We start from the raw sequence: 14,319 nt of genomic DNA on the forward strand, positions 1-14,319 counted from the left end.
CTGAAAACAAATTTTTGGTAACATTTTAATTTTACTCTACAGTACTCTTTATCATATGTGCTGGTGTATTCTGAAAAAAAAAACAACCGAACCCCAAACCCAGACTGTGCTGATATTTTTGTTAGACTAAACTGTACTGTTTTCTTATGATACAAAATGACCTTTTTCACCTTGCTTATGTGATAATGAATTTTCTTTTTCCATTTAAGATGTAAAATTTTATTTTGCTCAAAGAAACTAGAGACAAACTTGCTTTCTGTGGGAACTGGTTTTGTAGATGCAGATTTGTTTGTATCAGACCCTAAGTGGAATGGTTTTGTTTTTGTAAAAAACCTAACAAAGTAATTGACCATTGCTGTAATTTGTAGCTTAATGCAATATTGGAATTTTCAAATATCCATATTGGAGATATAGATGTGTCTCTGATAGAATCTGTTTGAGTATTTTATGGGAGTAACAATTCCCATTCAGGTGGGAATGATTTTGAGAATTCTATGTAGGAGTGAATGGACTGCAGCTCATCTTTGCTCACCCATTGCTCCTCAGCTCTAACTTTATGGTGAGGCTTGGAAGGAGGAGGAGATTGGAAGTTAGAACTGCTTTCCTGTGTGTGCTCTCCTTACCTTGTTTTTAATCTCTATCTCTGTACAGGAGGAATCTACATAGGACAGAGAATCTATTACTATTTGGAAGAATGAATTCTAATGATTGTTTAAATGACCTTACTATAGAATCACAGAATCAACAGTGTTGAAAAAAGACCTTTAAGATAATCAAGTCCAACAGTTACCCCAGACTTGCAAGTCCATCTCTAAGCCATGTCACTAAGGGCCTCATCTATGCACGTTTTCAACACTTCCAGGGATGGTGATTCCACCACTGCCCTGGGCAGCCTGTTCCAATGCCTGATCACCCTTTCATTGAAGAATTTTTTTCTAATATTTAGTCTAAACCTCCACTGGTGCAGCTTGAGGCCTTTTCCTCTAGTGCTATCACTTATTACTTGGGAGAAGAGACCAATGCCCACCTCTCTCTATTCTCCTTTCAGGTAGTTATAGAGAGCAATAAGGTTCTCACTGAGCCTCTTTTTCTCCAGACTAAACAACCCCAGTTCCCTCAGCTATTCTTCTTAAGACTTGTGCTCTAGACCTTTTACGAGCTTTGATGTCCTTCTCTGGACCTATGCCAGCAGCTTAATTCCAGCTCTGAGAAGAGCTTTCTACATGCAGTATTGCGTGATTGCTACATATGCTTTCCTGTCCTCTCCAGAAAGCTTGACTTGATTTTCTGAGAAGCCCAGATAGGGATCTGGGACCTTTCTTCAGAGTACCAAGCCTGTTTCAGTAGTAGGAACCTGACTTATCCTTCTTGCTGGGTTACCTTACCTTTTATTTTGTAGGGTCCTTGTTCTTCCCAGTACCTAATTGTGTTGAAAAGAGGACTTGTTAAAAGTGTATTTTTTTTAATAGCTTCTAATTTTGGCATGAAGAATGAGACCTGTATAATGTTTGGGTTGGGAGGATATTGTTACTCAGCTTTCATCTTATTCTTTGAACATAATTTTCCTTAAAATGAGGAAAGCGTCTTGTCATTTGTCTGTTTAAAACTAGTTGAAATTGAGAGATTAATTCTTTATCAGAAATCTAGAGTTTTGAATAATTTTCTTCTTAAAACACAACTAACTGTCAGAGTTGTGGAAATCTTTGAGCAACACAACTTGGTATTAATGTTTTTGAATGTGTCAGATTTGTTCCTCTTTTTTTTTTTTTTCTGAAGCTGTTACAATTAGATCTTTTCAGCATCTCTTTGTGTATATGGGAAAATTTTTGTATAAAGTACTTGCGATGTGCCAGTATCACTTTGAAGAAGAGTTTAAAGGGAAGTACTTCCTTTCTGAACTAAATAAGGAACTACACAGCTGCTTGTAAGAGGGGACAATGCAGAACTTAAGTTGTTGCTGTTTTTAATTCAGATCCACTTCTGGTCAAGGAGACATGTCAGTTCCAACCTATTATATCCTAGAGATGTAACTACAACTTTGGAAAGGACTTGGATTCTGCTGGATTTGCTGAGGCAGAGGGCTATGGCTCTGATTAATGTGACTTTTGATAGAATGAAGTGGGAAAACTGACTGACTGTCATTCAGGGTAACTGAGTGGTATTTATTTAAAGCACCACTTCAAAAGAAATGAAAAATTTGGAATAACTCAGGAAAGATCTAAAAGAACAAAGTGATATTAGGAAAATCAGTGGCACTTAACTACTTTTGTTATTCCCTGAAAAGCTCACTAACTGTGACTTTGATTATGCCCTTCATTCATTTGCAGTTCCCACCACTGGAAACAGTAGTCAGGACCTCAGAAGATAATGTGTCCAGAAGTGAGCCCAAAGATAACTAAAGGAGGGATTCTACATACATCATATGCTTTGTAACCTCAACCTCTCGATACTGGCCATTCAAACTTAGTTTTCTCATTTCCTGTGAAATGATTTCTAAGATCATTGAGCTAAGAATGAGTACTGCCACTGTGCACTGAAGTCTTAGGTTGATATTTCGGTGTAATTGTTGGCCTTTTCTGAGTGAAATAGGGAACTGGCAAGATCCTACAGGAGGACTGAGGTGGCACCAAAGTTCAGATTGCTCCATTAGCATGTAGAAAGTTGAGCACTTCATAAAGGACTTCATAAAGTTTGAAGATACTACAAATGTTAAGTGTATATCATTTTCTAATGTTCATGGTTTATGCAGTTTAGCTGTGCAACTGTGTGACTTCTTAAAGTAGCATTTTGCAGCAAACTGAGCTGAATTTCTTAATACTTAAACCAAAACATACTGCTATCTAAGAGTTTATTTTTTTTTATCAGCAGTACAAAGCTTCATCTTCTTTGGGTGTACCAGAAGTGGGAGGAGGAAAAATCTTTATAAGCAAAGTAATTCCAATTTTAAAGCTAAACAAATCTGTATACTCCTGAGGTGGCTTTGGAACAAGAGCTCTCAGTTATAACCATTTGTACAGTGTTAACGTAATTCTTTCATTTCAAATGGGAAAAGTCAGTATGGGCTATGGTAAAGCATGTAGTACTTCAGGATGCCCTTATAAAGACTGGGGGAACTTCTGATGATTTTTCCATCTCCTTCTCATGCTGTAAACTTGCCTTAAGAATAAATTAGAATTTGAATTATAACATGGAGGCAGGATACCCATCATTTTTACTACATAGGAAATTAAAAGCTCTTGAAATGAGACACATGCACAAATCCTTTCTTGTCTTCATCTACTGGGTTCTACTGTGGATCATTGGTTATTTGCAACAGAAAATTTTCTGTAAATTTAAGGTTTTTTTTTTTTGGCTGCTGCTGTTTCTGACAGACTGATTGATTAGCAGCTCTTTCACTAGAAGAAATTAATGTCTGAAAGACAAGTTTGTCATAGCAGCTCTATTGAAGAGGAATATTTTTTTAATCTTCCCTGCGTAAGGGAATCAACTGCTTGTCTAAAAACGTCAGCACCATTTCAAAAATTGAGATAATGTTGTACAACCATAAGTGTAGGAGGTTCTTTTGGTTCTTTAGCTTTGTTCAAGATGTTGTGGCTCCAAGCAGTACCTGGCTAGAGTTGTTACAGAATACAGAATATGAAACTAGCTCTTTGGCAAAGTATTCCCTTAGGGTGATCTGACCTCATTGTGCTAGAGTACATGGAATGGGCGTCCTGATGATGGTAAATATTTTGGCATAATTTCAAGAATGTAACAATTACTATATAATGCATTACCAGATTCTGTCTCTCTGGAGAGACCTTTCTTTTAGAAGGATGTATTGTTCATAATACAAAATTATTACAAAGCTTTTTTGCTGTTGTGAGAATCCAAACTATAATGATGACTTAGGCCTACCTTCTCTATGAGCAGCTGTTTAGCTGATGCTGCTCTTGAGGCATATGGGCAGAATATCTGCAGAGGAATGTTTTTGTTTGGCTTTTGGTGAAATCTTCATTGCTAGCAGCCTTCTCAAGATTCCACCTGCGCTGCTGGTTTGTTGTGAGCTGGCTTGTAACAAAATATTCATAAGACACAGAAACCTGTTAAAGTATTCCTCCTAAGTCACTGCTTCTGTTTCAGTGATCCAGACTCTACTCTTTCTGGAAGATTATACTTTAAATAAATTAAAGTCTTGTATTGGGTAAGGGAAATGACTTAAATGTTTGAATACTTAAATACTTTTTGAATGCAAATTTTAAAGTCTTCTTTATTTTTGCCAATAGGGTAGTAGAACAGAAAAAGAAACTTCAATTGTGAAAGATTCTGCAAGTGCCTTCACAAAAACTGAGCTTTCAGTCACACCAGAAAAGGTTTATTCTGAAGCACCTACAATTAAAGTAGGGTATGTATGAATAAAACGTGAGAGTCTGCAACTGGGTAAAAGGGGGAAGGGAGGAGTAGGAATCCAACGCCACAATGAAAACCTTTTTTGCTATTAGGACAAGGGATGTGATGGAACAGGCTGCACAGAGAGGCTGTGCGGTGTCTATTCTTGAAAGTTTTTGGGATCTGACTGGATAAAGCCCTGACCAGCCTGGTCTGACCTCACAGCTGAGCCTGGTTGGAACAAGAGGATGGAATAGAGACTTCCTGAGTCTCTTTTGAACTGAGTTATCCTATGATTCCACGTTAAAGAGTAAACAGCTGCAAAGAAACTAGACTTGCCAAGCCTCTTAATAGCTTTGTATTGTTCAGCCTCCCATGCTTTTTCTTTTCAGTTGGATTTGTAAGTTGCCAAACCTTGATTTGCTGTTGCAAATAAACTGGTATTAGCAGTTGAATCTTGAGCATATTTTTTGTATAATCCCCTTTTGGAGAGAGTTTACAGGACCATAGACCTGTAAATTCACTTCAGAGAAGACCACTGTAACTGCATGTCTTAAACTTGCTGTTCTTCAGTCTTAAGTTAATTCCTGTTTCTTTTCCTATGGGATGCTGTGAACATGGCAGGGAAGTAAAATATTTTGGTTAAATATAGCATCTCTGAGAAGAGTTTAGTTCTCTAGGAAAGGATATGGGGGAAAAGTTGAGATTGTGAACATGTGTGTAAGTATATCTACTTACCTTTATGCCACAGTGATGCTTTTATTATTTATGACTAAACTGGAACTTGTGAGAGTTGATGCCTTCAGGATCTTTCAGTGTTTCCTGATTTAGTCTCAAAAAATAGACCTGTTGTCTTGAAATGTACAATTAATATATTCAGACCATATAAGTAGTTAATGTTAATATCTTAAATCTCTTTCTCAAATCAGACAAAATGAGATCATTCGAGGGGTGTATGCACCAGAAGACCTGTATATTTTTCCTCTAACTAGAGTTGGGGAATCACGCACGATAAAGGTCAACTTGCGGAATAATACCTTTGCAACACATGTGGTAAGTTTGAGAGACTTTATTTTAAATAGATTTTTAAAGCCCTTGCAACACTTCACCTGCACTGTTTTTGTTTACTCTTGACACATTGCAGTAGTACAGGTGTTAGTTTGGTACTGTCAAAAGTTAGTATTATATTTGAAGAATTTAGCTTTCCTGTAATTTTCCCCTTTTCTTTTGCCTGAAAAGTGTATTTGTAATATATTTTCAATTGAAAAAAAGAATAGATTATAGTTTGCATAGACATGTTATCTTGATTTAATTTTTTAACTTAAAATATTGAGATGTGAATTTTCATTACCATATATAAATGTGTGCATGCTTCAATTTTAAACCCTGGGTCTGTGAAGGATCATAGAATAGTTAGGGTTGGAAAGGACCTTAAGATCATCTAGTTCCACCCCCCTGCCATGGGCAGGGACACCTCACACTAAACCACGTTACCCAAGGCTCTGTCCAGCCTGCCCTTGAACACCGCTGGGGATGGACCATTCACAACCTCCCTGGGCAACCCATTCCAGTGCCTCACCACCCTTACAGGAAAGAACTTCTTCCTCATATCCAATCCAAACTTCCCCTGTTTAAGTTTTAACCCATTACCCCTTGTCCTATCACTACAGTCCTGAATGAAGAGTCCCTCCCCAGCATCCCTATAGGCCCCCTTCAGATACTGGAAGGCTGCTATGAGGTCTCCACGCATCCTTCTCTTCTCCAGGCTCAACAGCCCCAACTTTCTCAGCCTGTCTTCATACAGGAGGTGCTCCAGTCCCCTGATCATCCTTGTGGCCCTTCTCTGGACTTGTTCCAAAAGTTCCATGTCCTTTTTATGTTGAGGACATCAGAACTGCACACAATACTCCAGGTGAGGTCTCATGAGAGCAGAGTTAGAGGGGCAGGATCACCTCCTTCAACCTGCTGGTCACGCTCCTTTTGATGCAGCCCAGGATACGGTTGGCTTTCTGGGCTACAAGTGCACACTGAAGCCGGCTCATGTTCATTTTCTCATCGACCAGCACCCCCAAGTCCTTCTCTGCAGGACTGCTCTGAATCTCTTCTCTGCCCAACCTGTAGCTGTGCTGGGGATTGCTCCAACCCAGGTGTAGGACCTTGCACTTGTCATGGTTAAACTTCATGAGGCTGGCATCAGCCCACCTCACAAGCATGTCCAGGTCCCTCTGGATGGCATTCCTTCCCTCCAGCGTATCAACCGAACCACACAGCTTGGTGTCCTTCGCAAACTTTCTGAGGGCGCACTCAATCCCACTGTCCATGTCAGTGACAAAGATGTAGAACAAGACCGGTCCCAACACCGATCTCTGAGGGCCACCTGTCGTTACTGGTCTCCAGCTGGACATTGAGCCATTGACCACAACTCTTTGTGTGTGGCCATCCAGCCAGTTCTTTATCCACCGAGTGGTCCATCCATCAAATTGATGTCTCTCCAATTTTGAGACAAGGATGTCATGTGGGACAGTGTCAAACACTTTGCACAAGTCCAGGTAGGTGACATCAACTGCTCTTCCCCTGTCCATCAGTTCCACAGCCCCATCATAGAAGGCCACCAGACTGGATTTCCCCTTAGTGAAGCCATGCTGGCTGTCACCAAGCACCTTGTTGTTTTCATGTGCCTTAGCATGCATTCCAGGAGAATCTGCTCCAGGATTTTGCTAGGCACAGAGGTGAGACTGACTGGTCTGTAGTTCCCTGGGTCATCCATTTTCCCCCTCTTGAAAATGGGGGTTATATTTCCCTTTTTCCAGTTGTTGGGAACTTCACCTGACTGCCATGATTTCTCAAATATGATGGCCAGTGGCTTAGCAACTTCATTTGCCAGCTCCTTCAGGACCCACGGATGGATCTCATCAGGACCCACGGACTTGTGCATGTTTGGGTTTTTAAGATGGTCTCGAACCAGTTCCTCTCCTACAGTGGGCTCAAGGTCTTCATTCTCACAGTCCCTGCATCTGCCTTCCAAGACTTGGGTGGTTTGGTCAGAGCCTTTGCCAGTGAAGACCGAGGCAAAGAAGTCATTAAGAACCTCAGCCTTCTCCAAATCCAGGGGAACCAGTTCTCCTGATAGCTTCAGAAGGGCCCATGTTTTCCCTCATCTGTCTTTTATTTGCAGTGTACCTATAGAATCCCTTCCTGTTCTCTTCCACATCCCTAGCCAAGTTTAATTCTAACCGAGCCTTAGCTTTCCTAACCTAGTCCCTAGTTTCTCGGACAACATCCCTGTATTCTCTCCAGGCCACCTGTCATTGCTTCCACCTTTTATAAGCCTCTTTTTCCCTTTCCCTCTAAGTTACCTCAGCAGCTCCTTATCCATCCAAGGAGGTCTTCTGGCCCTCCTGCTGCACTTCCTTCTAGTTGAGACACAACACTCCTGAGCTTGCAGTAGGTGATCCTCTAATATCGACCAACAGTCTTCGGCCTCCCTGCCCTCTAGGTCTATATCCTGTAGAACCTTACTAAGCAGGTCCTGAACACGCTGAGGTCTACTCTCTAAACCAGTGTAAAGCTTTATTTGTAAGTGACCTGATTTATCTTAAGCATGTCATAAATTGAATATGCTAGGCTTAGATATAGTGCGCTTTTAAGCATTTTGTATTAAATTGCAGCTGAAATTTGTAAGTCCCAGAGAGCCTTTCTACATCAAGCACTCAAAATACTCTCTAAGGTGAGTAATGCATATGCTAACATTCTCTCCTAACAAAAAATTAAAGAAGAAATTCAGTAAGATAAATATCTTCTCTGTATATACAGTGCTGAAATGTAGATCTAAGTACCTAACATTCTGGCTGTCTAGTTAAAGATTTTTATTTTTTTTTTCTTTTTAGTTAAAGGATTTTTTTCTTTTTTTTTTTCCTTTTTGCTAAGCTGTACCCTGTAATCTTGGTTAGAAGCAGAATGAGCCCACACAGTTATTTCTGCATCTGCCAATTTCTTCCCTGCAAATTGTTTCTAACAGTGCTGCTGCTTTTAATGCTAAGCCTAATGCTTCATTTAACCATTTGGCATGCTGTGCGCAATCAAGTCATTCCTTCCATTTATACTTTCTGCACAACAGACCAAGCAAATTGCCTTCATCATGCCTCTAATTTGACAAACCTGCAGAGCTGCATCAAAGATTCTTAGCAAATACAAGGTTTGAGTGGCCAGTGGAATTGCCTGGTCACACCAAGTATTTCAGCATATTACCTGCATAAAAGGAATTTTCAAGTTGGTGATAACAATCCCTCAAAATAAACCCAGTCATCTTTGGAGTTCATTACAACAAGTATTTGACAGTCTATTAGTCATCTCTTCAAGAAGTATAGCATCTCACATGCTTCTCTGTAACAGTGGTATTGTCAGGAGGACAGAAATGCAACCATTTCATTAGAAGTCATATATATATATAGCGTACATTCTTAGAGTTTAAACAGATCCCTATTTTAAAGACAAGTAAGCAAAGGGTATGTAGAACAGAAGTTATGAACAAAATCGTAAATGGAACTAGATACTCTGGCTCCTAATCTAGTTTTGTATCTGCCAACAATACTTAGCATTTATGATAAAGACAACTCTATGGTGGTGTTAGCCACAGGTATTCAAGGTATTCTTAAGGCCGCTTTCCAGTGCGAAGTGTTAGACATGGATTCCAATGTTTTTATTGAACTGGCATCTTTTTACTAAATATGTCATATTCGATGGCACAGAAGGGCTTTTTATGGAGGCCGTGACCAAGGTTAAATTTATTAAAATAAAGATGACTGGCTAGACCTGTCTGAGGCTGTACCACTGCAGGCAAAGGGCAGGATAACTTGACTGCCCTGAAAAAGATGAGTAACTTCACTGGAAAACACTTAGATATCTAAAAAAAATTCTTGAGGAATGCTGTAAAAGCTATTTGTTAGATAATCTGTGAGAGATGAAAAACTCCTATTGCTTTTATTGAAAGTAGACTTTAATAAGTTTAAAATTCAGTCTACCATTTTAGAGGTTATCAGCTGAATATACTGCACTTTCTAATAGCATTCTACAACCTTTTCCTTTAGTAACTTCGGCAATTTTTCTTCCGTTGTAAATATTGGCCTTTCCTGGCTTTTTAAAAATTCATTCATCTGAAGTCAGCTTACCTCTCTGAAGCAGCTATTCCATTTAAGAGCATAAAGCACAGAATAATTACTTGACTTGAATAGATGCTTTTAAAAAAGTGTTAAAAGAACTTCTCTTAAATGGCTTTTATTTGAGAACAGCATCAAGGAGGATGTCAGCAGAGTCTTTGTTAACTGATTCCTTCTGAACTAGATTAACTGGACATCTTACAAATAAGAGTGTAAAAACAAAGTACCATCTATCTTTTAGGGCCAAAAAAGTGTCATGGTCTCTTGCATACTCTTCATTTTGAGGACCAAATTTGAAAGCAATTCTGTGTAATCCAGTTTTAAATCTGGATAATGGAATTTCAAGTTTGTATGTAATACCAAGAGTCTGACCTTCAGAAGCTGATATAGTGGTTTACCTGTTCTTGTTTAATTGGTTATGTCATTACAAGCATGCATACATAGCACAACTGGTTCCTTTACTACAGTTTACTCAGTTGAAAATAGTAACAAGCTTTATCCAAATACAGTATCTAGCACCCAAAACTGTAAGGGGAAACATTTGAAAACCTTTGGCTAAGTTCTGTTTCTGAAAGGACTACTAGGTTATGCTTGTCTAAAAACAGGTTGAAAAATAAGCTGTTTCTTTTGTATTTCCTTCAGAAGTCATCTGAAATTAGTTGATTACAGGGTAGTATATATTTCATTACTATATATTTCTTAAACTAAAAGGTAAAACTGTTTTATGCTTGACTGTTTTTGTCATCAGTACCCACCATTCTGTGTGTGAGGAGTCACTATTCATTAACAATAGATCTGGTTACCGTGGCTTAGATGATTCATTGACAATAGATCTGGTTACTGTGGCTTAGATGCTGTTTACTCATACTGTTCCTTTTAAACTTGCCTATTGTTGCTACCGTGTTTAGAGCCCTGCAGTATTAGTATGTCTATGAAGTAAGCTTCAGGCATACCCGACTTCTCGGAAAATGCCACTTGAAACTGATGCAACAACCTGTGAGTGAGTTGCAGGCATAGTGAAAAGTTTGAAGTAAAACTTTTTGTTAACAGAAGACAGTTAGTTGCAGGGAATTGTGCTTGTCCTGGCACTATTCTTCTTGACTAGCTTCTGGCTATTGGACTTAAGAAAAAACCTTTAGAAATGCTTAATTTCTAAGAACATTTATTCTATATATTAACCCAAAGAACTGTAGTAGCTGGAGTCAGAACTTTCCCATTTTGCCTTATGTAGAGCCAATATTACGATTTCCAAACGTAGAAGGGTAAGAGCACAGACTGAGTATCATAGGTTGGATTATTGTAGAGGAAAGGAATATGAAAAGGTAGGAACAAAGTAAGGAAAATAAGCACACTCCAGAGATTGCTGGATAATACTAAATACTGTTAAGGGGAGAATACTGAAGCTACAATAAAAGAAAGTAAAGCTGTCTTTTCTTTCCTTATTAAGTGATGCTGTTAATTCTTCCTTGTTCTAGTATGTGCCTGTTACTGTTTCCTGTCTGTTAGTGCTGGATATTTCTGTTTGGTGTCATGGAATCCAATAGGCCACTACTCGGCAATTACAGCTTGTTGCTTGTATAGCTTTATATCTTTAAAACATTTGCTTTAGGCTCTCGACAGTTACGATAGACACCCATTACATTTGATACGTTTTTATGCAATCTGAATAGAAGAGGAGTTATATAACCTAAAAAGGTGTATTGTAAAGTCTTTGCAACACTGTTTGAGGATGGGTATATTGACTTGCAATGAATCTGCAAAATATTGCTTAATGTGGGTGCAATTAGAAGTAATTGAAATCGTTTTACTACCTTCAAATTGGTGGAATTTCAAAACAAATTGGAAATTTTGGTGTACTTGTCACATGACTTCTGAAGGGAAGTAATATAGTAACTTTGCTCTAAATATAGTTCATTCACTGTTTATATTATTGAAAAGAGGCAGACCAAACTTACGTAGGTAAACTAGCAGCAATAAAATATTGCAGTGCTTTCTATAATAAGGAGGAAAGAACGACCTTTACAGTCTAAGTTCCTCAGAAGGATAAGGGATAATAAGTTTATAAAAATAAACTTGATGATCCAGTGCACATTCAATGTACTATTTTGGTGAAAATCAGAGCTAGACAAGAATTTCTCTATTGAGTAGGATTTACTTGTTTATTAACATAGAATATGCACATAATTACCTTTTTACAGATCCCATCATTACATCAATGTGCCAGTCCAGTTCAAGCCAAAGGCAGAAGGAAAGTTTGAAGGTGTCTTCGTTGTGTCAACAGCCAAATATGGCTCACTTAATATTCGGCTATGTGGTAAAGCTATTGCAAAAGATAGAACAGTTTTCTAACTTTATAATAGTTTAGACCAGTTTATGCCATTTAAAATATTCAAAGATTTGCTACTACATTTCCATATTAATGTCCTACTTGTTTTGCCCTGTGATGCTGCTTTGATGGAACATCTTTTGTAAGATAAATTACGGTGCTTGTTTTCATAGTAAAACCACTGAGAAATAACATTGTATGTTTTAAAGTTATCATGTTCTAATTTATGTTTCCGCACATTTGTTGAAAAGGGAAGTTTTCTATTTTTGCATTTACGGAGTAGCTGGATGCTGATCTATTTTATTTTAAGCATTGTAAATACAGAAATAAAATCTGTTAACAGTTGATTCTACCTCATTTCTGTCTTTGGTTAGAGAATTCCTTGCTGTAGGTATGGGATCAAGCTGCCTACCCTTAGGCAATGCTAATTTGCTGGGGGGAGCTTTGGGGAGCAGGAGAAGGGATTGCAGTACAGAAGCCAATTTGTTAATAACATGTCTCCGTCTGTTAAATCTGGGACCAGAAGATCGAAGATCTGAGAGTAAGCCCCTAACTTCTCACACAGTTCAGTGGGAGGCATGAGCATTGTTTTAACTCTAACAATGTGAAAACAGTGTAAATTAAACATGAGCAGTAATGTGTTCAGCTCTCCAGAACGATTCGTCTAACCCAGTATTTTGTCTCTAGGCGCGGTGAAAAGATGTTGCTTTGAAAGATGACATAAGCTTGGCTGCTGCCTTTGGTTCACTTCTCTTGCATTTTCTCAGCATCTGCAGTCATTTGATTAGGGATGGGAGGTAGATTCCCATCTATCCCTTTTTTTTTGCACATATGGACCTGTTTTTGAATGTATCTATTCACCTGTCTGAACCCTTTTACACCTTTGCACATCTTCATGTGGAAAGCTCTAGAAGTTCACTGTTTGCTCTTTTAACAAAAGGTTTTGGGGGTTCTTTTTGGTGTGCTGAACTTGCTGCTTTCTAATTTTGGTAAGTACTCAGCAGATTCCCATATTGTAGGATTCAATGAACAACAGTTCCACAATCAGCTTACCCACTGTTACCATGTCCTTTGTACGCTTTGGTTTAGCCTGCTATTTTATTTCTGTAGCATGGAGCTGTATGTCTGAAGTTGCCTTAAGCTAGCAATGTACCTTTTGAGAGCATAGTTCTGTCATAGCATATGTACATTATTCCTTTTTTCAGGTTGGTAGAACCGTGAGTGAAATTCCTTTTTTCTTCAGGTTGGTAGAACCGTGAGTGAAATTCCTTTCAATGTGAGATTGTTTAACTGCAGTTTTAAACTGACATTTCAAGAAAATGGGAGGAAAACCCTCAAGTACTCAGTGCATTGCCTGTGATGCATGCCATCAGTATTATATTGAGGTATACTAAAGTTGCTGTTTTGTCATAAAACATTTTTTCTCAGCAGTCTGGAAACCAGGAAGGGAAGATTTACTGAAAGAAATTAACCTAGACATCAAAAGACTTGCCACCTGCAGTTTACTCTCACACACTCAACTTGCTGGTAGTCTTTTCTGAACCAGTTTACCTTTCTTTTCAACAACCTTGATTTCTCAGTAGAAATTGTCCTTAGATGACTGTCTGTTAATAAGGAACCTGGATCACTGAGGAGGAACGATCACTATGTTAATAAGAGCTGTGTGATTTTGTACATTTTACTATCAGTTGAGGTGGTTTTAGTAGTTGTTTCCACAAGGTTAGGTGACAGTCCCTCCTCTGGTAAGAATCTTCATAACACTGGTTTCTGTAAAGATAAAAAAACCTCTTGGAACACATCCCAAATTTTTGTCAGAATGATTTTGATTTTCAGTTTATTCCAGATTATTTGCCTCTAAATTTAGAATTAAACTGTCATGACTTAGATGCCGGACCACCCTCTGTTCCTTCTCTATTAATAAAACAAGCCTCTTTAAAAAGATTCCTTGTTTCTGTCTGTGCCTAAGGAGCTGAAACAGCTGTCAGTATTGTCACACAGAATTTCCCACTAAGTAGTGATCTTTGTAAAAGTGTGCCTTTGAATTGCAATAAGGAACTCCAACTTTGGATAATTGTTTATTTGGTCTAAATTCAGAATTGTCTTTGTGTGGTGTTGCTGTGGTAGGCCTGCTGTCTGGGACTCTGTTCACACTTCTGTTACGGGCTTTTCTTGAATTCTGGAGATGAGAACAACTGGGAGGAATGGTTCTGCATTCTTCCCTGTGTTACTGCCTGGATTGGACATAAGGAAGGAAAGGGGTGTAGAATGTACTGCTGTGGATACTCTCTGCTGAACTGTGCACATAAATGTGTAAATATATTTATGGGTAAAAGACATTTTGAAGAACGATTATAAGCAAATGACCTGCCCTCCTTATCCAAGGGAATCCTGTTTTGCAGGTGATGCTAAATATTCTGGCATCTCTTTACAGCTCATTTTGCTTGATTAATTTCTAATAACAATGACTTC

General features: G+C 38.5%; 1 protein-coding gene across 2 annotated transcripts in view; it reads left to right on the forward strand.

Annotated features, from left to right (window-relative positions):
* The window catches only part of CEP192 (centrosomal protein 192), a 63,933-nt gene extending 51,726 nt beyond the window's left edge, over positions 1 to 12,207 (forward strand). For both annotated transcript variants that reach the window (XM_062633048.1, XM_062633049.1), the window contains exons 40-43: positions 4,266 to 4,384; positions 5,298 to 5,421; positions 8,037 to 8,095; positions 11,723 to 12,207. In XM_062633048.1, the coding sequence (XP_062489032.1) occupies positions 4,266 to 4,384; positions 5,298 to 5,421; positions 8,037 to 8,095; positions 11,723 to 11,873 (453 nt within the window). In that variant the 3' untranslated portion in view covers positions 11,874 to 12,207. The remainder of the gene's footprint in view (positions 1 to 4,265; positions 4,385 to 5,297; positions 5,422 to 8,036; positions 8,096 to 11,722) is intronic.
* The last annotated feature ends 2,112 nt before the right edge of the window (positions 12,208 to 14,319 follow it).

This window comes from Pezoporus occidentalis, unplaced genomic scaffold, assembly GCF_034315485.1.
Source record: "Pezoporus occidentalis ecotype Australia unplaced genomic scaffold, CSIRO_AGI_Poc_V1 ctg4, whole genome shotgun sequence".
NCBI lineage: Eukaryota > Metazoa > Chordata > Aves > Psittaciformes > Psittacidae > Pezoporus > Pezoporus occidentalis.